Source organism: Nannospalax galili, unplaced genomic scaffold (assembly GCF_000622305.1).
Source record: "Nannospalax galili isolate Female #2095 unplaced genomic scaffold, S.galili_v1.0 scaffold538, whole genome shotgun sequence".
NCBI lineage: Eukaryota > Metazoa > Chordata > Mammalia > Rodentia > Spalacidae > Nannospalax > Nannospalax galili.
This window is the reverse complement of record NW_008343842.1, coordinates 4,708,236-4,732,462: the sequence shown is the minus strand read 5'-3', so window position 1 is coordinate 4,732,462 and position 24,227 is coordinate 4,708,236. Positions and strand designations below refer to the sequence as shown.

General features: G+C 55.2%; 1 protein-coding gene across 6 annotated transcripts in view; it reads right to left on the bottom strand.

Annotated features, from left to right (window-relative positions):
* Nucleotides 1–289: 289 nt before the first annotated feature.
* Nucleotides 290–24,227, bottom strand: part of Grm4 (glutamate metabotropic receptor 4) — a 95,193-nt gene continuing 71,255 nt past the window's right edge. Inside the window, exons 7-13 of one of the 6 annotated variants that reach the window (XM_008840142.1) lie at nucleotides 13,578–13,778; nucleotides 13,276–13,412; nucleotides 9,848–10,783; nucleotides 5,757–5,789; nucleotides 5,543–5,678; nucleotides 5,096–5,141; nucleotides 290–958 (exon numbers count right to left, since the gene is read on the bottom strand). In XM_008840142.1, coding sequence (XP_008838364.1) covers nucleotides 838–958; nucleotides 5,096–5,141; nucleotides 5,543–5,678; nucleotides 5,757–5,789; nucleotides 9,848–10,783; nucleotides 13,276–13,412; nucleotides 13,578–13,778 — 1,610 coding nt within the window. In that variant the 3' untranslated portion in view covers nucleotides 290–837. Of the gene's footprint in view, nucleotides 959–5,095; nucleotides 5,142–5,542; nucleotides 5,790–9,847; nucleotides 10,784–13,275; nucleotides 13,413–13,577; nucleotides 13,779–24,227 lie in introns of all 6 variants that reach the window. The other 5 variants (XM_008840140.1, XM_008840141.1, XM_008840146.1 and 2 more) reach the window with 5 other exon arrangements.

Here is a 24,227-nt window from a genome sequence, read left to right as displayed (position 1 = left end):
GAAATGTTCTTGGTATAAAAACAGTCATGCTACACGTCATCAATAACCATCACCAGACACCCAGGCACTGAACTCCGTGTCATCGGCAGGTAGGGGCAGGCGGGCAGGCGGGCAGGACACACAGCAGACGGGCGGGCAGGAAGGGCGAGCAGGCTGCAGGCCACGGGGACACACAGAGGCCACCAGGAGGACGCAGCACATTGCAACACACTCAAGATTTTTGTTTTGGCTTTTTTGTGTTTTGAATTTTTTTTTTTTTTTTTTTTTTTTTTTTTTTTCATAGTTTTTATTTTTTTTTTTTTTTTTTTTTTTTTTTTTGTCTCTTTTGCAACATGGAAGATTTGGTGGATGGAGTTGTGGGGAGGGGGCCGGAGCAAAGGCTGGAAGAAACAAAGTCAACGGGAACAGGAAAGGAAAATGGGGCGGGGCTGGGACATCCAGATGGAAGCTGGAAGCATGACCAGGGTGGACGGGGGACGGCAGGAACAGAAATTAAAAATATAGAAATTGAGAACCCAAACAGACAGCACATGCAAAGGGAAAGACAGAACGCAAACACAGGTGGGGACTGACTGGGGCCGGCAACAAGACAGACAGACAGACAGGAGGAGGGAGGGAGAGAAGCCAGCGCTGGGCTCCCAAGAATGAGCCCCCATGTTTTGGACCAGGTGGGACACTGGTCCAGAAGGAAGGTCTGTGTGGTGGCCCAGAGATGCCCCGGCCCCTCAGCCTCCTCCTGTGGCCCACCTGGCTTGGTGACAGCCAGAGGCTCTACTGTCCTCAGCACCAAGCCATATCCGTGGGTGCCCACGGGCAGGCAGGATGTCAGCTGGGCCTTCAGGAACGGCCCCAGCCCGATGCATCATCCTCAGAGGTCATGGCTCCACCTGCTTGGCTGTGCAGCCCAGCTAGATTGCATGGTTGGTATAGGTGACGTAGGTCTGTTTGGTGACCAGTGCTAGAGAGCGAGAGAAAAAGAGACCAGGGGAACCAGGAGTCGGTGCTGCCTCTTCCAAGCCCTCTTTTCCCAGAGAACTGCACAGGGGCCCCCAGCCCAGACTCTAGAAAGGGGACCCCAACCAAGTGCTGGACCTGCCCTCCCCGCAAGCTGCTTCTCACACCATCCCCAGTCCCAGGTCCCACATGGGGTTCGTACCAGCACACCTTTGCCCAGGTGGGGCACTGCCTGGAGCACCCCTCCTCCCCCTGGTGTCACTCTAATGTGACCCCAGCCTTTGAGCACCCTCCAAGCCCCTTCACACCTCCTAACCCTATCACACCTTAAAATAGCTCTTTGGATACATGATATAATTAGAGGGTCTTAAAACATTCTCCAAGGGAATCTTTCAGAGGTTCAGCCAGACATTTGCAAAAGAACGGTGTCCTGGAAAAGGAGGTGGATCAGGACCAGAGGAAACAATGACAGCCAGAGAGGGCCCTTGCTGGTGAGCAGCTGAGGCACACGATAGGTTCCCACACTGCCCAAGGGAAGCCCAAGTCTCCTATCCCAGAGACCCTGGAGCATCAACTCTTCCCATTTCTGGTGGCTCATCCCCCTCAGTCTGGAGGCCTCTGCTCCTACGGCTCTGGCTCCACCTAGTATGGCACATCTGGTGTCCTCTCATTTCCTGGCCACAACCCCCCTGGGGACCTTTCCCTAGTAGCCCAGCTAGAGATGAAACTGGCTCTCAGACAATGTGAGGCTCCCCTGCCCCTCCAGGGTATAGCCCTCACAGCCCAGTAAAATGGAAGACAAGAGCCAGGTGTGGTGGTGCACACCTTTAATCTCAGTGCTCGGGAGGCAGAGGCTGGTGGATCTCTGTGAGTTCAAGACCAGCCTGGTCTACAAAGTGAATCCAGGCCAGCCGGGGCTACAGGGAGACCCTGTCTCAAAAAGACCAAAAAAAAAAAAAAAAATCAAAGAAGGGTTGTTCCCATCTGACAGAAATACCAAGACCAGATGCAATGAGGCTGGCTTGTCCTGCCAGGTTTGGAGGTGGCAGTGATGGGGTACCTGGGGTGGGAGGGGTTGTGCTGCTGGGGAAGGGAGGGGCTGGGGGAGGAAATCATGCTTCCCTGGTCTCAGAACTGCCTGGATGCCTGTAGCTCAGACAAGGAGGCACACATGTTGGACTGGCCAGGGACACACAGCCTGGAATAAAAGAGATGGGGTAGTGTAGGATGTGGGTCCACAGGTTCTCACCCCAGTTCTCTCCCCATCTTACACTGGGCACATGGCCACCAAGTTAAGGACTGTGTTTCCCGCCTCCCTTGCAGCTGAGTGGGATCTCCATGGTAAGAGTCTAAGAAAATCCAGGAAATGGATAGTGTGCAACTTTCAGCACAGTTTGATTAAAACAGTGTTTCCCCTGCACGTCCATCCTCTCTTTTCTCTTTCACAACAGCAGACGCTGGGGACAGCCAACCTCAACCCTCTGGGAGCCAGAGGAGTGACAAGATGGAAGGAACCTGGGCTGCTGCCTTGCTCCTGCCCAGCCATGTATTCTGATATGAGAGAGACAAACACCTGTCTGATTTGAGTCTCTCAGTTTTGTTTTGGAACCCTAGGTAGTGCAAGGACCAGAGTTCAGTTCAGCTAAAGAAAGAACTTTCTCCTGGCTAGAGCTGAGGGTGCAACTATTGGCCTTATAAGGTAGTGAGCTCCCTGTCCTTAGAAATATTCAAGCAGAGGATGAACAATCATTTGGCTGAACAGTGGCAGGGAAATTCCAGATGGATGTGTGCCTTAACATTCAAGAAGCAATAAGAACATCCAAGAAAAAATAAGAACAGCAATATATGAAGAATTCCTGCATCTCTCCATGGTGCTGCATAACCAGGAGGAATTCCAGGACTAGAGGACAGAACTGGACAAACTTGGGAGAGGAAGCTGGGACACAGGTATGCCATGTGGGAGCCTCGCAGAGTACCATTCTAGTTGGAGGGAGCCGCCTCCTCCCTGGGTGACATTCCTTCCTTCTCTAATGGGCCTCAGTTTCCCTGCCCATAGCAAGAGCAGACAAACCAAGTGGCCCTTTTTCCCTGTACTTCTTTTCCCAAGCGGCTGCTAATCCTGCCAAACACACACAAAACAGAGCTACAGTGGGAAGGCTCTGCTAGCAGTCAGGACTGCCCTGAGCCAGTTCCCCAGGCTCCACCACCCCCTGCAGAAACTGATAAAAACTTCATTTCCCAGCTCAGGGCTTGAGGTAGAAGGACACTTCACAGCAGTACCAGCTAAACCCCTGCAGGAGAACATGAGCCTGCGGCCCTGCCAGACACCAGGAGCTGTCAGCCAACAAGAAAGAACCCAGTGGTGAGGGACATCTGGGCCCTCTCCCACTGAGTCCAGAGCTGTTGGCTTCCTCTAAAATATCTGATTTACTTGTTCCAGAGCTTGGGGGGGTGGGGAGATTCAGCCATCAGTGGCAAGCCAGGGGGCCCCCCAAGCTCTTTATCAAAGCCTGTCTCACCATCTGGAAAATGGGAACAAAGACTCTCCTAACAGTGAGGCACAAAGGAAAGTCAGGCAGCAGCCAGGAGACCTGGGGCACCTGCTGCCCAGTGACCTACCAGCAAGTCAACCCTCCTCGACCTGGAGCAGTGGATCCCCTATGTGTAAACAGGATGGTGATAAACATAGTGACAGACTCTCAGGCCAAGGGAGAATGAAAACCCATTCAGCTGTAAGATGCTGGGCAGAGGTGCTCCTGAACCAAGGCCTGGGTAGGGACTGAATGCTCAAGAGTGGCCTCATAAGTGAAGGGACGAAGGGACAAAGGCGTGGCGGAGCCCTCCCCAGGGTTTTTCAGTCACCAGAGACTCAGATAGCAATTAGCCAAGCAGCTCAAGGCACAAGTTGACAATCGCCATTTGTTGCCCTGTGATCCTGAGCCAATCTGCCCGCAATCAGGGTTCTAAATTATTTATTCTGTTTGTTTAAAGATACATGGCTTGCACCTGACAGAGTGAAAAATGTCCCTGTTTCACGGAAGTGACACCTCCCCACACTCACACCCCCTCAGCTGGGTTGTCCCTGGAACTGATCATTTCATAGCCCTGTCACTGAGAGATGGGAGACAAGAGAAGCTGCCTCATAACAAAGGGGTACTGGGCCCACCTTCCTTTACAGGCATTGAGGACATGGCTTCCCATCCACCCCCATGCCTTCTCACCTGTTTGGTGACCTGCCTGAGCAGGGCAGAGGGGACAATATCAGTGGGGCCATCAGAAGGCCCTGCCCCTGTGCTTCCCTCTGGTCTGTCAGAACAGTAGTGTCACTCTCCTGAGTTACAGTGTTCCCTCCAGGAGGGGCTGATACATGCATGTGTAAGCATGTACATGTGTATATGTTTCTATGTGTGTGTGCATGTATGTTTCTGTATGTGTACATAGTATGTGCTTGTGTTTATGTGTGTACATGTGTATGCATGTGTGTGTGCATATATGTGCCTTTGTGTGCATATTCACTTGTATGTGGAGTGTGTGCTAAGCTGTTCCAGGCCCAGCACACAGGGCTCCAGAGGAACAGGGCTGGAGTGGGCCAGTATCTGTGGCAGGAGCAAGGGCCCAGGTTGGGCCAGAAATATGGATGCGGCACCGAGGATCCTGAACGTTCAGGTGGACATAGAGGCCAGGGGGGGCATCCTGTGAGGACTTCACGTGGTCCCTGAAGGAGCCTCAGGGTCAGGGGTTAGCTGGTTTTATGGGACAGGCAGGAACAGACAAAAGTAAGTTTGGGGTGCTCACTTTTCGAGCCAAGGCAGGGACATGTCAGAAGTCTCATATATTGCTTCACACACAGGATGAGGTCCCCAGAGACGGGAGGCTTCAGCACAGGGAAAGCCACCGTAGTGGCGCCAGCCAGCCACCATCCTGCTGGGTGATCTCAGGAGGAGCACTCACCTTTCTCTAGCACTCACCTTTCTCTCTCCCCAGCCAGCTTGTCCCTCCTGCCACCCACTGGCTCTGTGTCCTAAGTCCCCAGAGCTTGACCCTCCCTGTTGAGGCCTCCTGATAAGACCCTCAGAAAACACTGCTAGCTGGAGACCTCGACCTTTGAATATACCAAAGTCCCACCCCATCCGTCACCCACCTGTCCCTGGCTGGCCATGTCCTGGGTCTCCATCTCTCTGGCCCTGCTAGGGATAAAGGGACAAAACCAAAGGTCCCTCCCAGGTTACTCAAGGACCCAGGAGTAGGGTCTTTGAGGCAACCCCTTCTCCCAGACGATGGGGGATGTGGCCCAGGACAGGGAGATGCTGGGGTTTCATAGCACCCTGAAGGAACCAGTTGGGCAGGCATAGAAGGATGTGACCAGTCACAGGGAGCCTCTGAGGCTCTCTCAAGGCCACCAGGAGGGGCAGGACAGGATGGCTGCCCAGGACTGTCCCTACGGGACCCTTGGGCCAGTGCTCACCCATGGTCTCAAGTCTAGTGGCTCCCAGAGGCAGGCAGGAACCAGACCAGGCCAAGAAGGAGAAGGGTTGCTGTTCTGAGAGGGCAGGGCCTGGGGAGGAGAGGGGCAGGGCCAGACACTCACCTGGGGCCTCAAGGTTCTCACACAGCTCTGACTTGGCCTCCCCATTGGGCCGGAAGTTGCCCTTCTGCGTGAACTTGTTGGACATGGTAGCAGCGGTGACCACAGCTTTGAGACTGCGCTTGCGCTTGGACACGTTCTGCTCCGGGTGGAAGAGGATGATGTAGACTTTGGGCATGTAGAGCATTCCCAGGGACACTGAGGCGCTCAAACTCACCGAGACCGTCAGCGTGGTCGTCTGGATGTACAGCTGCAGTGAGTGGCCAGAGATGGGATCACAGCCTGCTGGCACCCACGCCCTCAGCTTTGCCCAATTCCTGCCTGCTCTGCCAGGCTCTACCCAGGCTCCTTTGCACTCTGCCCTAGCCTGGCCCTGCCCTGCTCCAGCTCCACCCCATTCCACCCTGGTTCCTCTGCACTCCAGCTCCATCTACTCACTCTGGCTCTGCCCCACTCTACCCAGGCCCCACGCACTCTGACCCAGCCCTGTCCACTTAGTCTTGGCAGGGCCCTGACTCTCTACCACTTGCCCAGGGACAGACCACCCTGCACCTGCTGCCTTCCAGCAGAGGGCAGTCAGGGTGTAGAGCCCGCACTTTAGAACTTCTGGACTTAAATTCCGTCGTGTGAACTTGGACGGGTCAATCCTTGTGCTTCCGTTTCTTATGTACAACACGGGCTTGGCAACCACAGCAGCCACCTCACAGGGCTATGGTGGGGTAGAGTTAATCGTGCTGAGTGTGGGGAGCATTGCCTGGTGTTTGTGTTCTTTGTGGAAGCCTGCAGAACACCCTACTATATTCTATCTGAAAAAAAAATGTCCCCAGGCATAGCTCTTGGGGACCAGCACTGACCTTCCCATGGACAATTTCTGCACAGGGCTGACTTCGAGCAGACATGCCACCACCCCTAGGACCAGGCCCCTCATCCCGTGACTGCCTACCACATGCCACCCCATGAGGAACAGGCCCTGGTAGGGACCCACGACACCCAGCGCAGGATGGTGGTGGCAGCAGAGCCGTCAAGGCGCATTTCACGCTCGCTCACCAGCACTAACAGTGACAGATGTTTAGCAAAATGAAAGCCCATTAATCTGGGTGTCGGATAATCCATTCTTCAATGGCGGAAGCCCTCCAAACAGAGCCAGCAATTCCCACCACCCTACCCAGGTTCCCTCCCATCTACTCCCTTCTGCCAGGTGATCCAGGCCCCAGGTGCCCCTTCTCAGCTAAGCTGAAGCCAGAAGACTCAAGTTGGGGCCCCAGGTCCTGGCATGAAGGAGGCAGGGCCCCAGGTCCTGGCATGAAGGAGGCAGGACGTGCCCTACCCTCATTCATTGGGCCTGAGCTCAGGTTTCTGCCAGCTTCCAGCTGCCCAAAGACATCCTTCACTTCCTGCTGCTAGCCCAGCACAGTGAGACATAGGTGTGCACTATCTTCTTGAGCTCACAGGAGCCCTAAGGGGGCAAGAACCCTTGACCCTGCCCCACAGTGGGCTGCTCAGCAAGTCTGCTTCCCTCTCTGGGTGTAGTGCCCCCAGTACTCATTAACACAGGGGAGAGTCGGCGGCATCTTGGACTTGTGTAATGTCTGCTCAGGTGCCCCGTGTGTGCGTTCACCTCAGCCTGGAAGTGGTGCCTAATGCTAAGCCTCGTCCCTGTGCTCTCCTTTCTTTAGCCCAGGAGCCTTTCTGAAGACACAAGGGAGTCAAGAGCAGCTCAGACTGGAGTAAAGCTGCCCTCCGGAGCTGCTGGAGCCCCTCCCCAGCAGCTTGGCCTGTGAACCCCCGAGGGGTAGGCAGAAGAGAGGCTGCTCTCCTTGCCCCAGGGCCCAGAGTTCCCACTCCATCCTGGAGCTGGCCTCTGGCTCCAATGCTATTTCTAGTGTCCCCTGAGTACATGTGGTCCTGGGAGGGTGGCAGGTGATACCTTCTAGAGAATCCCTGGTCCTCTAGAGTGCAGGTGACACCTGAATCAGGGATCTTAAAGCCAGCAGAGTGAAGGTCACCCTGCAGTATGATCTCACTGCCTAACCATCTCCCAGTCCTCTGGGGCCAGACCCACCGCCATTTTGCTCCTGGTATAGGTGGGCCCAGTCACACTGCAGCTTCTCTGTGGAATCCTGGCTGAAACCATGAGCCACAGGTTCCCCAGGGACAAGCAGGGCTTGACGGAGGATGGGTCACAGAGACAGCAGCTGTGTGCAAGGACCATGAGTTCTCTGTTTCTGTGCCAGGGCTGTGAGGGGGCCCTGGGCACCTGAGGAGCTCTGTCCACTTTAGGCTTCCACTCGGGCTGTCCTCCAGTGGGGACAGAGATGCTCAGAACCTGTACAAACTAATGAACTTCCCCATGCACAGGTGGCCAACTGCACAGCCACATCCTGTCCAAGACTGGCTGAGCAGTGATCTCACACAGAGGTGACCCACAGCAACACCTCAGGGCCGCAGTGTTAAGCTCTGGGAATCCCAGCTAACTCCAAGTTATTGCTGGCTCACTAGAGTGGGCCAGACAGCCTCACACTGCATCCAGGGGGCCATGCAGCTGAGCATACGGGTGCCTGGGCACAGAAACCTGGGCATCTGTGCATCTGCTTACACTTGTGCACAGTATTCATACATGTACCTGAACTCACACCTGGGTGCACACACACTTATCCATAGCCATGAACCCCTCAGCAACCCTCTCCTACCTACTAGGACTGATCATATGCACACACAGCCAATCCATTGCTGAGCATGCAAATGTGCCAAAGGGCGTGTACACACTCTTCTACACCCACACCCCAGAACCCAGCACAGCCCCGCCCTTTCACCTTCCCATGCAAGGCAGGCAGCCACACCCACAGCTTGCACTGGGGTACTCTAGTTTGCCGCAGCTCTGCACCCAAGCTGGAGTCTCTAAGGACCATGGTGTCCCAAGCCACAGGACTCAGAGCTCAACCTCTCTACTCCATTTGGAATCTGGGAGAACGGCTGGAGCTGGGTGGCATGGGTCATACGTTGGTGAGGCCAGTCTGTCACGTGGTCCTGGGCTCGTCCCTCTCTGGATTCTGAAGGGACCATATCAGCTGAGAGGGTGGGAGGGCTGGGCCTCACCATCTGGAGGCAGAAATAGACACCCTGAGAGAACAAGAGTCCCACCAGGGAGGGCTAGGAGCAGAGGAGAGCCCCAACACTGCATTGGAGGGGCTCTCAGCTACAGCCCAGACCCAGGGGAAGCACAAAATGGACCTCCTGGTGTGACCCCTCTCCAGGAGGCCAAAAGCAATTTCTCAAGCTGCCAGCTTCCTGGAGTGTGGAACCACCCATCCCAACAGAACCCCACAGGGGAGTGGGGCCTCTGCCTGCACCTGCCCTCAGCAAGGGGCCTCTTCAGGCCTGGTTGGGGGATTGCCGCATGGGAACTGAGCCAGGGGACTCTGGGCTCAGGCTGCAGAGCGGTGTCCCCTGGTCTCATGCTGCCCACCCTGTCTGCTCTTGTTCCCACTGCCCTTCTATACTTGCCCAGCTCACACCTCAACATATATACTATGTCCACACAACTGGAATGACTGAGAGGGAAGAAGCAGGGCCCCAATTTACTGATGAATAAACTGAGGCCAAAGAGAACAGCAAACCTGCCTAGGTCCCATTTAGACATGGAGCTCCAGCCAGGAGCCAGGTCCCTGGCCCACTGTGATGCTGGCATTCGGCTGAGTCCCTATCCACTGAGATAACTCATCTGTCACCAGGCCGGGGCTGACTGTGGAGGAGCAGAATCCACAGGACTACAAAGCCCCTCAGCACAGAGGCAGCACAGAGGCAGCACAGAGGCAGCCCCAGTCCAGGAGGGTGGGGCCCTTGACTGGCACTACCAACCAAGTCCTGGGCTCCTTAGGGCTGGGCAGAGAGGGAGCAAGCACCCTGATCATTTCACATCTTGGGCCCAGGAAAATGCTGGAAGGGGTAGATGGATGAGGGAGAAGAGAGCAATAGGTTTAAAGCAAACAGGGGGCTGGTCAGAGGGAAGGGACAGGAGGAGAGTGAAAAGAAGGAGGTGGGTGGGGCCAGGTGGGCAGGGATGGGGAAAGAGAAAAGCGTGGGCAAACCCAAGGAGAGAAAGATAGGCCAAGGGAGGAAAGAGAAGAGAAAAGAGACCGAGAGACGGATGAAGGAGAGGGGCAGAGAAAGGAAAGGGCGAAGTAAAAGAAAAAAGCATGTCACTGGGAGAGGAATGCAGAATGAGGCACAGGAGGAGCCTCTGGAGGCTGCCCGGGCTCCTGCCCTCACTCCCGCTCCAACATATGCCCCAGAGCCCTCACCACTCACCTTGTCGGCCGACTGTGAGGTGCCAAAGAAAATGGGGATGAAGGCAAGCCAGACGATGCAGGTGGTATACATAGTGAAGCCAATGGGCTTGGCCTCATTGAAGGTCTCGGGCACACCTCGAGTCTTGATGGCGTACACAGTGCACGTGACCATGAGCAGCATGCTGTAGCCCAGCAGGCAGATGAGGGACAGGTCCGAGATGTCACACTTGAGCACGCCCCTAGCGAAGCGGGGGTCGAGCGTCCGCTGGTCCTGGAAGTCCACCACCGAGTGGGAGGGGTCCACCACAAACCACACGCAGATGCCGAGCAGCTGCAGGGAGATGAGACTGAAAGTGATGGCCAGCTGTGAGGCCGGGCTGATGAAGCGTGGGGCGCTGACAGACCGCTTGCCCTGTTCGAAGATGCGGTAGATGCGGTTGGTCTTGGTGAGCAGGGCTGCATAGCTGATACTCATGCCCAGCCCCAGGAAGATGCGACGGAGTGAGCAGGTCCCCAGGTCCGGCTCAGCAATCATGAGGAAGGTGGTAGCATAGCACAGGAAGATGCCCGCCAGCAGCACGTAGCTCAGCTCTCGGCCTGAGGCCTTGACAATGGGCGTGTCATTGTAGCGCACAAAAGTGACCACCACAAACAGTGTGGCAGCGATGCCCACCACAGCCAGGAAGAGGGGCAGCACAGCCCAGGGCGAGTCCCACTCCAGTTTGATGATGGGGATGGGCCGGCAGCCGGTGCGGTTCTCTGTGGGCCGCATGTCGTAGGGGCAGGTCTTACAGGTGTAGCGGTCTACCTGGTACTGGTACCCTGTGCAGGGCTCACAATGCCAGCAGCAAGCCATGCCCTTCACTGTCTTCTTCCGCTCGCCTGGCTGGCAGGGCAGGCTGCAGATGGAGCGGGGCAGCTGCTGCCCACTCCCTGGCCACTGCATCCGCTCTATCTGGTAACGACAGCATGGCAGAGCTGGCCTCAGGACGTGCGCCAGCGCCCAGACCTGCCCTCTGGCTCCACTCCTGAATCAGCCTGTTACTCGGTCAACAGCCCAGTTGCCTGGGCCCTAACCAGAGCTCACTGACTGATGCCTAGAATCAGAAAACTTTCCCACGGGACCCAGACACCACTGGCCTAAGAAGAGTTCCAAGCTCTCAACCTCCTCTGGAGAAACTAAGTCCAAAGAGCTCAGAGGTGACACCTATGGTCACATGAAGCACTGAAAGGGAACCCAGGAGTCCTACTCCAGGGCAAACAGAATGTGGGGATCCTGAGCTCCAGACGCAAGGCCTGGAAACTGGCTTGCCAGGAGCAGGCTGGAAATAATCATTTCAACCCGTTCAGACCTCTGCCTGGAGAGTTTCAGCAACCCCTTCCCATGGGACTCCTCGGCACAGTGGAATGGGGGACTCTGCTCCCCAGCTCAGCCCCAAGCTTCTGCCCAGTGACACAGGGAGAGAAGTCATGCTCAGCAGAGAGCAACGAACAGAGATTTAATCAGAGGACACTTAACGTGTGACCAGGGGTTAGCATTCCTTTACATCTGGCTCCAAATGAGAGCTACTCACAGTTCTGGGGCTCTGAAGATACAATTTGCTGCGAGCAAAGGAGCCACAGGAGTGCCGTCACGCCTACCAAATGGGTTAGGCTATTGAGAAAAATAATCAAGTGTCCTAGAAGAGCTATGGGCGCTGGGCAAGGGAGCCCAATTAACCTGGGAAGCCCAGGTCAGAGGGAGTATTCCCACCAAGTGGCCAGCAGGTAGCGTTCCTTCTTAAGAGCAGCAAGTCTGGCTAGAAGGGACCCTGTGTATGTGTGTGTGCTGGGTGTGGGTAGGTGTGGGTGGGTGGGTGTGCATTCGTGGTACATGCATGCATGCATGGCTGGGTGTGTACAAGCATGTATGAATGCATGAGTGTGCCTGTGTCCATGTGTGCACGTGAGTGGGCATGCATGTGTATGCATATGTGTATATGCATGTGTGTATATGTGTGCATGTATCCATGTGCATGTGTTTGCTGAACGCTCACTCCTGCAGAAATGTGCCTGGCTGATGAGGCCGCACAGTGGGTTCCTCACCTGAGGGCAGTGGGGCGGGGGGGGGGGGCAGTGTTGGGCAAGATGGTACAAAACCTCCTTGAAGAGGCAGGTAGGAAGCCAGCTTGCCTCTTGCAGTGACTACCACAGGGACCATCACAGGAATACTGTTAAGTCCTCACTAGAACAACAGCTTCCAGAAGCTTTGTGCAACTGCTCTGCTAACTCCGCAGCCCCCAGGGTTCACCCATAACAGGGGTCCGGGGAGCTTCCCTGGAATTGATGGACGATACCCAGGCTCTGATGAGGTGGGACGCTTGTGCCAGAAGCCTTCATTCTCAGGTCCCTTCGGGTAGCCTGGAGGCCTGAGTCCTTTTCCCTCAGCTTCTAGAACGTTGACTGCTATGGCCCCCTCAGGACAGCCCAAACCTAGTCATTCAAGGAGACAGCTACAAGGTCCAGTCCCAACCCTCACCTTGCCACCATGACTCAGTCCCGCCTTACAGGCCAGAGACAGGATAGGCATCAGGAGGGTATCCAGGGCTGGGTCAGACTGGGGCTTGGGGATAGACAGACTGGAAGAGAGGGAAGCGGGGACTTTGAATCCACCCGCGCCTACCCCTGCCTTCAGGCTCTGCATCTGTGAAACTGTAACGGTACTGCATCACGGAGCCGCCAGCCACACACAGCAAGGGTGCAAAGTCAGAACTGCAGTACACATGCATGCGCTGTGCTGGAAACAGCCCTGACTGTGCAAAATGCGCCTTCATTGCTGGGTTCCTTCCATCACGCAAAGTGTGCCCACCCACCCTGATCTGCCTTCTCTCCAGCCAGCATCTAGGGAGCCTCATTACAGTAACAGGTCCTGTCCCTCTAAGAGTGTGTGGCTCAGTAGAGCTCCAGGGCTAGTGTCCTGAGACATGTGTTGCAGCTGGCAAGGCTCTGGGGCCACATGAGACCATGGGGGTCCATGCTAGGAAGGGCCGCAGGGGCTCTGTGCCTGGAGAGGATGCCAGGAGGTGACCAGGTAGCTCTCCAAGGTCCCGGAAGGAGAAGGGCTGGATCCAGGTTGGGACCTGGTCTCCTGAGTCCAGCCCTGCAAAATGTCACACACTGTGCCCACCAGAAGGACAACTCACCTTCACCCTTGCAGGGCAGAGATCAAGTCCCCAGGCGGACACTGCAGGTGCTTTCTCTCCAAGAAAGAACACCTATCCACAGCTGGGGACGTCACACTGAGGGCCAGAAGGAACGCTGCAGCACACCTCCCTACGTAAGCTGAGAAGCTGTGACCAGGCGTGCCCAGAAAGACGGCTGCCTTCAAGTGAGGTCTGAGGGGCTGGAGGCTTGTTCCCCAGCTCCCCAGGTGCTGTCTCCCGGGGCCCTCCCTGCCCTCCTGCTTACTCTGAGGTGCAGGTGGTCCGTCCAGGAGCCAATGACCTTGTATTCAGCAGAGCCATTTCGCAGCTGGTACTGGTAGATGTCATAACGCCCAGGTGCATCCCCATTCTCATTGAAGGTCACAGGGTTCCCTGCAATACCTGTGGGGGAGCAGGGAACTTTGCTGAGCCATGGATTCAAGACAGAGATATCTCAGGGTGACCCCTCCACAAAACATCTGAAGACTCTGCCATGCCCACCCTGAGAGCCCAGACCCTCTGTACCCTGCAACTGCATGACCCCAGTGCCCTGCTCCACACCCCCACCTGAGAAGTTGACGTTTCGGATGTACTTAAGCAGCTGGGTGCCATCAACAGGGTCCATGCGGGGGCACAGCCCCACGCGGCCTGGACACAGGTCTCGGTGCATGGCATGCAGTGCATGGCCCATGGCGTACACAGCGTCAATCACAAACTGCACCTTCCCCTCCTGCTCATAGGCCGAGTCCTGCCCGATGCGCTCTCGGTCTGTGAAGGGACAGGCACCTGTGAGGCCTATTGAGCTCAGTAGGGTGGTGGGAGACTGAGCCTGCCCAGCGCTGGACACTCCAAGTCCCCTGATTCAAAGCCCTGTGCCTATCCTACTTCCCTGATATGTGTATGGAGGGGGTGCTCCAATGGATGTCTAACAGGTGACTCCAGGGGGTAAAAGAGAGAGTCCACCACCCTCCACTGTAGTCCACAAGGCCCCAAACAGCCAGAACAAGCCCCTTGACTCTGCCGCCTTCAGCAGGCAGCTGTGTGATGCCCTTGGGGCTGCAGTGTCTGTTGGTCCTCTCCCACATGGCCTGGGGTTGTCCATAGACAAGGAGACAGCCAGGACAGAGGCTATGTCTCTCCTGAGGGTTGTGATAGCCCTAAAGCAGGTCACCACAGGCAGCCATTCCAGCCAGAACACAACACCCTCTCCCTAGGGTACAGGTGAAGAATGGAGGACTGGCTTCCTGATGCCCTCAATGGCTTCTACTTATCCAACACCAGAAATTACCACCATCCCTATTTTCTCATCCCCTACCTCACCAAGAACCTTCCCAGAAGCCAGGGTGAGTGAGCTTCACAAACAGGAACCCACCCACGGCCTTCTCACTACAGGCTGCGGCACCCTCCCGCTTGCCCATGTGCCTCCCACGTGCCATCTTCAAGATATCGGCTGCACTTGTACACCACCATAGCTCAGCATGTGAACTGTTGAAGTTCCCTCATAGAAGGGAGGCATGCGGATGGTCATTTGCCCCTCACCTGAGTGTCCATTCCAGCCGCTTGTATGCAATTCTGTCCTAACTGTATGTGGCCTTGGGGTCTTGGGGGAACGCTAGAGTAAATAAGCTGGGGTGGACTGTGGGGGAAAAGAGGCTCCATATATGGTCACGGGGCAGACATCCATGCTGGGTGCAGACCTTCCAGGACAGCTGCTTTAGGGTTGCCCATACTCCTGGCCGTCACCCCTCACCCATGTTCTATAGCTAACCCCAATAATCTCACCAATTCCCCTGGGTGAACTTTGGTGGAACTGAGTTTTGGCTTGTCCCTTATGAGGAGGGGGTAAATGTTGTTTATACCTCTCCAGAGAAGGGGTTCCCACCACATTCCCTTTGGTGATCACCAAGGCCCTGCTCAGTGGCCCCATGCGAGCTCCTTGGCTGCCAGAGGCCTGAATGCCCTTTAGAGTAGGTAGGGGTCCACTGATCCTGCTTAGACAGGCCGTGGAGGCTGCAGGGAGGTGAAGCGTGGGCAGCTGACTGGATCATGTCCTCTGGGTATGAGTAGTCAGAATGGGGGCTTCTGAGGCCACAGCAGCCGGGAAGTCATCCTGGAGGCAGCAGCTCCTGGCCGGGCCCTGCGTGACAGTGACAGTAAGGAAGCAGCATCTGTGGAGCCTGTGTGTCCTGGGCCCTGTGGATCGATTCACTGAATTCTCAGCTCACTGACGTGAATAATTACCCCCATTGCAGCGATGGAGAGACTGAGGCACAGACACACTGGGCAAGGGGGTGATATTCAGGACCCTGCAGAGCAGAAGCTGGACACAGGTATTCCAGTCCACCACCCTGCACACTGCCAGCCTGGAGTCAGAACAAGGACAAAGGTTCTCAGTCCCACTCCAAACTGTGCCTCCCTACCAGAGAGCAGGAGCCCTCTATGTTGTGGAGTACAGTCTGAAGATGACAGGGAAAACAGGTGGGTAGGAGCCAGGTGGACTAGGTCTGCACTAGGCCCCCATTCCCTGGAAGCTCCAGAGAGCAGTATGTCCTTCTCCCTGCCTAGAACACCTCAGAGACAGATCTGGGATTGGAGGAGCTCATTGCCCACCCCCACCCCTGTGGGGTGTACCTCATCACTTAAAACCCCCATACCAAGAAGGACAGTCTCCAGGAGATGGGGTTGATGGACTGTGGCATCTGTCACCCACAACTGGGCCGGTTGCCTAGTTGGCCCTGCCGGTCAGGAACCCATCCTCAACCAAGCCAGGGTGAGTGTCCACATGTGGCCTAGTGGGCATTAGAGATCCCAGCACAGCCATGCTGAGACATGTTACAGATGAGAAAACAGACCAGGAGAAGGGAGTCCCAGCCACTGGCAGGACAGGGCATTGGGATGGCGGGGTGAGCACGCCAACCTCCAGGGCCACCCTGCACCCCTCCCCTACCACACTCGGCCCAGGGCCTCATCTGAGCCTCAGCACCAGATTTGCTAATAGCACCGTCAGTTCTAGGTCACGAGGCAAACAACCAGAGCAGCAAAACACAGATTCTCCATTTTGTCGGTCTAGCCTTCTTGTCTGAGCCCTCTGCCATGGGGCACTAAAAACCCAGAAGGGGAGAGAAGAGGCAACTTGTTCCCAAAGGGCAACAGAGGGGCTGGGCAGGATTTCCCAAAAGCCTCTTTGAACCAGGACTCAACATCCCAGCCGGAACCCCACCTGGGCCCTGCACCCCACTCTCTCACAGCTCTCAACCCCCGCCCCTGTGCCTCATGGCGCATCCGAAGAGAGGCAAATTACTGGGGAGGGATGCGGGAACAGAGCAGGAGGCTGTTGCTGCTTCCCAGAAGGCAGTTTTCACCCACAGCCAAGGACACCTTGGGGTCAGGAGGCTGGCTGCTCCACTGATGAGACACCCTAGGGTCTCTCCTGTTCCTGGCTCCCAGGGAACCATCCTCACAGAACCTCAACAGAACATCAGATCCTGGGTCATTGTGTGTGCTCCCACTTAGACTCACAAGCCACCAGAGAAAAGGATGCTAGGGGCCTGAACACCTCCCCCGCACCAGGAACTACCTTAGCCCATCTCCGCTGGGGTGGCTCTGGGAGGGCTTTGGGTGCAGTCTTGTGCCCAGCCCTCCCAACTCTCCAACTATCAACATCGGGACTGGCCACAGGATCCTGAAGCCTCCTCAGTGTTCTGGCCCAGCTATGGGTGAGATGTAGTAAGTTGCCCTATCAAGGGTGAGCCAGGCCCCTGTGTGTGGCTCCTGCTCATTCTCTCCTTCCCTGCTTCCCCAGCCTTGAACTCCAGACCCAGCATCCTGTAGCCCCCAGAAGGCAATAGTAACAAGCCAGAGTGCCCACCCATGGGACAGGGATTTGAACCATAATCTCTTGCTGCAAGAGTCTCCATGCCCAGAATAGCAGGTGCAGGGAGCTCCCACTGTCCCCGCCCTGCCCTGGGGCCTAGGCTGTCACTATGTCTGGCCAGGTCTAAGATAGCATTAGGGACACCCTGTAGGTCTCCAGCAGGGCTGTGACAGGAAAAGGAAAAGATCAATGTCCCCTCTCATAGATGAGTAGACCCCAGGGCCAGACAAGGCCCACAGCTCTGGGAGGAGGCCAGACACACGTGCTGGAGGAGATAAATTCCAGACACACGGTGCGGTGACAGCAGCAACAGTTTGAAGATGTCCTAATTGTGTCCTGGGGCACCGTGAGGCAGAGATGCGTTTGGCTCAGCCACGGGTGACAGGCAGCTGGGACAACAGGGAGGATTTTCTCCCTCAAAGCCTGGAGCGGTGGTTACTGCGGAGATAGCAGCCTTTGTGTCCAGGTTGTAAACTGTAATCGGAATGAGTTTTCAAGGTTGAAATAATCAGAGTCCATGGATCCTCTCCACTCTCTCACATGCCGCACCCAACTACCATCCCAAGTGCCCACTCCTGTAGACACCCGCAGGCCTGAGCCGGCTCCCTTGCCAGCCTTGGACACACAGACTCACACACATACATATATACCACACATACATGCTCAGACACAAGCATCTGTATAGACACACATCCAATACATACACAGCTACATATTTAACACACCCCACTTACAGATCACTCAGGGCCACCACGTCCAGGGCCAGGCCATCCCACAAGGAGATGCTGATAACTCAGAGGGTACCTCATCTTGTCTTCTTAGGTCAGCCAAGCTCCCTGTCTGACTCCACACTTGTTTCTAAGTTTTTGTTTAGTTGGTTAATTTGGTTTTGTTTTTGCTTGAGTCAGGGGCTCACTCTGTAGTCCAAGCTAGCCTAAAACTCACACTGTAGCTCAGGCCAGCTCAAACACCTCCTGCCTCAGTCTCCCAAGTGCTGGGATTACAGATGTGCACCACCATGCCCAGAAGGTGCAGGTATCTTAGTGGGAAGGATTCCACGGTGTGTGCGTGCGTGCGTGCGTGCGTGCGTGCATGCGTGTGTGTGTGTGTGTGTGTGTGAGAACTGCAGATGTCAAGAGTAGGGGACACAGAGGGCTGACAACAGAAAGCGAGTGTGTGGGCTCTGTCTTCCTGAGGACTCCCAGGACATTGGGGGGTACCTGTGAAAGTACCTGCCCACTGCAGAGATCCTACCTCTCTGAGGTCACTGAGGACCCAGGATGGCTGAGTCCAATGGGCGTGCTATCCTCCCCTCAAGCCACACCATTGTGAGGCCACTCCCTCCCAAAGACTCCCCATTATTTCTGGGACACCACCACACCCCCTCCTCTCCTTGCCCCCAACAGGCCCTGCACCTTAGTCCTGTGCATCTCCAAATCTACTCCCCTGGTCATTGCATCCAGACCAGTCTGTTTGCTGACACCTCCCTGTGTTCCTAGACCAGGTTCCCACCTTTCCTCCCAGCCCATTTCTCCTGCATTTTCCCCACTCACACAAACAGCATCCATCCAGTGCTGTCTTAACTTCTTGTCCTCTTCCTCTAGCCTTAAGTCTGTAGCCACACTGAAAATCTGCCAAGAACTGACCCCTGCTCACCTCAGACCCAGACCCAGACTCCCAGCTGGCCTCCCCAGGCCCCTTGCCATCTCTACCAGCCTCTTTCTCATACAGCAGGCAGAGGGGGCAGTTAGAATAGCAATTGGATCCCACCATCTGTTCATGACACAGTAGTTTTATCTCAAAGACCTTACTAACTGCCACATGATCTTGGCTACCCCACCCCACCTCTCCAACCTTATCTCCCACCTTTTGTTCTGCCTATGGGTCCTCTTGCTGACCCCCAGCACTGTCAGGACATTTGTACATACTAACCTCTACCTGGCACGCTCTCTCACTGCCCTCAAATTGCTCAAATGTCACCTCGGTTCTCAGAGAGGCCTTCTCACTTAATATGCAACCTGCCTAGGCTCCCAGCACTCCCAGATCCCCTCCAGGATCAGCTCTCTCCCTGATGAGGGCAGGCTGTCAGGCTCCACCGCTAACCACCCTGGCTCCCCTTGGTCTGCAGAGTCAGATTGCAAGAGAGCGCCAAGGCAGGTCTGCCCCTGACAGAGTGGTACAGGCTAGGCAGAGTCAGCCTCTCTCTCTCTCTCTCTCACTCTCTCTCTCTCTCTCTCTCTCTCTCTCTCTCTGTACATTTGTATGTGTGAGGATGTACATGTATGCATGTGTGGAGGGCAGAAGTCAATTTCAGAAATTAATCTGCAGGAGCCATTCACCTTGAGTATTTTTGATTTTGAGACATGGCCTCTCACTGGCCTGGAGCTCACTGGCTCACTGGCTAGGCTGACTGGCCAGGGAGCCCAGGGACTGCCTGCCTCTCTTTACCTAACATTGGGATTACAGACACACATACCACACCTGGCTTTTTCACATGGGTTCTGGGGATCAAACTCTGGTTCACATGCTTTGCAAGACTAGTGCCTTACTGACTGAACTATTTCCAGCCCCTTAAGAAAAGCCAGTAGTTTTATGGTTAGACAACCAAGAAGAGGGATTGGAGGTTGGGGTGCCAGCATCCCCTGACCACCGGGAAGCTGATGGTTTGAGTAACTATGAGTTCCTAATGAGTGCAGAGCTGGTACACAGTAGAGGCTCCCAAAATGCTGTCCTTCCTCCCCTCCCCCAACAGGGATGCTTCCTTAGTCCCTCTGGAGAAGAGGTGGTAGAAAGAGCCTCCAAAGGGAGACTGAGGAAGCCTGGGGCCGGACATCTCTGGAGACCTGGGTTCAAATTGTAGCTCTGTCAGTTATTTCCTATGTGACCTTAGGTAAGTGCTTAACTTCTCTGAGCCTTAGGTTCCGCATCTGTAAAATGGGTGATTGCAAAGATGAAATGCAAAACCCAAGACGGAGCTTGATGATTGATGAATGCTGTTTAAATATTAGCTGTTAGGATCACTCTGTTTTATTGTTGTGACTGCGGTTAGCAGAGCGAATGATTGGCATCTCCTCACACATCCCCAGCCGTCCCATCCTGCCCTCCCTCTCCAGGATCCCAGGCCCTGGGAGCAGCCAACAGTAAATTTTTCCTATCTCCTCATAAACCGAGCCTTCCTCTGCTCAGCCATCACCTGGCTGGCAGTGCTGTCAAAAAGACAGATGCCACATCTGCCTTGTTTATGACTTTAATTCCCAATCCCTGCTCAACACACTCCCAGGGAGGGGCTGGGCATGGAGGAGGCGAGTGGTAGGTGCGGCCCTTCCAGGCCTGACAACCGCAGGACGTCCCTCTCAGTGACCCGTCTCGGAGTGGGCAGCCAGTGGGCCATCTACAAGTCTGGCTTGCACATCAGCTCCCATGGAAGTTTCGAGGGAGGGCCACTGTAGGATGGGGCTCCAGGGGCTGAGCGGGGTGACAGGATTCCCATTACAAATGAGGAACTGGGGCACCTGCTCAAGGTCACATGGGCAAGCAGCAGCAGAATGCGTGTACATCCAGATCTGCAAGCTCCCGTAGCGGTGTCTGGGAGAAGGCGGCTTCCACTGGGGGCCTCCTCCGCCTTCATCTCGTCCCGGCCCCACCAGCCCTGTGCACCGCCTCAGGAGAAAGAGACACTGAGGGCTTGGAGCCTTACAGCAGCCCCACCACACCATCAGACCCCAGCTCCTCATACTCCTGGGAACAAAGGCTTGCCGTTCTCTGTCCTTAAAGCTCCTGAGAACTGAGTCCCACTATTTCCAAACAAACCCACCTCAGGGGAGGCCAACTTCAGACTCACCCCCAGAGTAAGCCCAGAGATACAGTGGTCCTTCCTATCCTCTTGGTAGGCCACCCACCCATGGCCCATGTTGGCAGGGGTGGGAAGGTCTTAACTGGGTGAATCAAGAGAAGCCCACAGGCGTGGCCCTTGCTCACTGGGAGACCTTGGGCAGGGCAGGGGGGACCACGGGACAAGATGAATGGAGGATGAGGGTAAGCAAAGGGGATTGGGGTAGAGGAGGGGACTGGAGCTGGGCTCCAATGAAGAGGGGAGGTGGGGACACAAAGAGGACAGAAAGAAAAGATGGGGGCATCTGCTCCAGAGTCTGGGGACAAATGCACCCTGCCAGTTCTAGCACCAAAGTGCTCCACAGTGGCCTCAGTTTCCTCTTCTGTAAAGTGGGCGTTAGCCTGTGACATTCCACCAGCCCTCAGGATGGCACAGTCCCTTCTGTGCCTAGGGCAGCAGACCAACAGATGGGCTACTGAGGGACTCGGGCTATCAAATGAACCATTACCTGTCTAGATCCCAAGTGCCTCACCTCCTTCCACAGCCACAGTGCCCACTGCTCTATTAGCACCCACTATGCTAGTGCTATCTTCCAAACAGTTGTGTGTTCATGTCCTCACAGCAACCCATGGGGACGGGCAGGGTCTCCAGTGAGGTACCGTCCCTTCACACCTCCTGTCCTGCCTGGACTGTCTGCCATTGTCCACTCTCCTCCCTCCACCTTCCTTTCTCTCTCTGAGCCACAGGGTCCAAGACAGCCACAGAGGACAACCCACCAGGAACTTTAGACAGAGCCTGGTATGCCAGGTGAGGTGGGGCACATTTTAATTCCAGCACTCAGGAGGCAGCGGCAGGTAGATCTTTATGAATTCAAGGCCAGCCTGGCCTACACAGTGAGTCTCAAAAGAAAAACCAAAAAACACCAAGTCATGGTAGCTCACACCTCTAATCCCAGGACTTTGAGGCCAACCTGAGCTACAAGAGACCCTGTACATCAATTTAAAAACCTGTGTTCAGATGCCTGTAGTGTAACTTTAGCTGCACTGTCCTGGGGTGGGATCAGGTATGAGTATTTTTAAGAAATCCACAGTTGGGGCTGGAGCGATGGCTCAGTGGTTAAGAACACTGGTTGTTCTTGCAGAAGACCCGGGTTCGAATCCCAGCACCCACATGGCAGCTAACAACTGTCAGTAACTCCAGTCCCAGGGATCCAACAGCCTCTTCTGACCTCCATAGGCATTGCATGACACAGGTGCACTTACCTACATTCAGGCAATACATGCATACACGTAAAATAAAAATAATAAATAAAATTTAAAGAGAGAGATCCACAGTTAACTCCCTGTGGACCAAGCTTCAGAGCCACTGCCCGAGCCTCAAGTCTGAATTAAAGTCAGCTAGGGAGCTTTGAAAAGTCCACAGCCGGCCCCACCCAGAGGCTCTGATTCAGTCAGTGGGGACCCGGGGCTCCCCAGGTAGCTCTAATGTACAGCCAGGCTGCACAGCTTCCGTTTCCAGCTCAGAATGCACCTCCATTAGTGCCCTCACTTCCTTCTGCACTCCTCCCCCCACCCCCACCCCCGCCCTGGGCCTGGATCACATCAGCCCAGTTTTTCAGATGAATAAGCAGAAGATGGGGTGGGGGATCACAGAGCTGGTCCTTGGCACCCCACAAAACATGCTCTCAGAAGACCTTCATCTGCCTTCTCTGACAGGCAGCCAGGAAGCAGGGCTGCCTCCCTGTGGCTCCACAGAACTGTCCATCCAACCTGAGGCCAGAGTCTGTAGAGACAAACAGAACTTCTCTCCCAACCCCCACAAGACAGAAAGTGACTCCAGAAAGCCCTGACACTCATTAGCGAGAGACTGGAGTAGGAGGTCCTGGCTGTCCATCCCCCACATCCAGCCTCCACCCAACCCCAGCCCTGACAGCTTTGGTAACCCACCACCAGGGTGCCCGAACCATGTTTCACCCCTGCAGGGACAGTAGGGGACAGAAGTAAACAAGACCCATGGCCATCCTGCCAACAAAGGCTCAGCCTCTACTGCTAGGTATATCTGTATTTCCTTGTGTGTATGCATGTGTGTGTAGCCATGTGTGTGTGTTTGTGGAGAAGTGTGTGTGCACAGGTACACACATGCACGTGTGCACACAGAAATCAGAGGACAGCCCTGAATGTTGGTCCTCGGGTACTTTCCACCTTTGTTGGAAACAGGGTCTCCTATTGGCCTGGAACTTAGCCAAGGAGTTTAGGCTAGCTGGCCAGTAAGCTCCAGGGATCCACCTGTCACGGCCTCCTGTCTCTCCATCTCTGGAATACAAGCCACCATGCTTCACTTTTTCTGTGGGTGCTGGGGATCAGAATTCAGGTCCTTGCACTTACAGGACAAGTGCTTTACCCACTGAGCCATCTCCCCCGCCCTGCATATCTGTACTTCTTAGACTGTTTTTGTGGCTACTGCTTCATACGGTATGTGCTGTGCAGCCTTAGACACCTGGCTAGGCCTCTCTGAATCTCCACATTGTGAGGATTTCTAGACTTGTGAGAGAGAGGAGCCTGGAATGTCGAAACGTGAGAAATAGCTCACGCAGGACACATGAGCCTCCTCATAAGACCCCCGCACACGCCCTGGCTCAGACTGACCACTCATGCACACACAAAGTCTCACACACTGGCCCTCAGCCCACTGCCCCTCAGCTCGCTCTCACACCCATATTCACTCTGCAGTTTAGACACTGCGGTCTTGGCTGAATCCCCAAGAGAAACCCACCGCCCAGTGGCTGCCGTAGCCACCAGAGGCCTGCAAACTCCTCACCCGACCTCCTACCCCCTTGCCTCACCAACCCCCTTCTATTCCACCTTGGGGGACCTCCATCTTTCAAAGATTCTTTACAGCACGCTCCCACCCTCATCCCTCTACCCAAACTGGCCAAGCTGCTCAGACAGAGCTCTTCCTTAGTACAGTGCCACATGCTGAGGTGCCAGGAACCCCCACTATCACTGAGGGGTCCTGAGCTGTGCAGATCCAGAATACTCAGGACCTTGGCAGGAGTTCAGGGCACTGCTACCCTGGCATGGGGTGGGGGCTGGAGCTCAGGCCTGGGTTCAAATCCTGATTTAGCTCCTGGCACTAGTGGGAACAGATCCTCTTTCGGATGCCCCACATGACTTCTTTTGGGGATCGGCTTCCTGGCCACTGGAAAGGGCTGCTGCCTTCCCCCATTGATTATATTTGTACTGCATATCTTCCTCTGACACATCCCATGATTTATTTATCTTGTTTATCATCTGTCTCTCCATTAGAAAGAAAACTCTAGGAGGATTCCGACTCTTTGTTCTAGAGGAGATCCTCCAGAAAAACAGGGTCAGGAGGTCCTTTGAGCCAGCTTGGTGCTTGCTGAGTGACTGGGGGGGAGTACCCCTGAGGGGTTAGAGGTATGCTGTGCTGCTCAGGAATGGACAGAGGCCATTCAGGATCAGGCCATCGTGGTGAACCCCAAGGCAGTCAA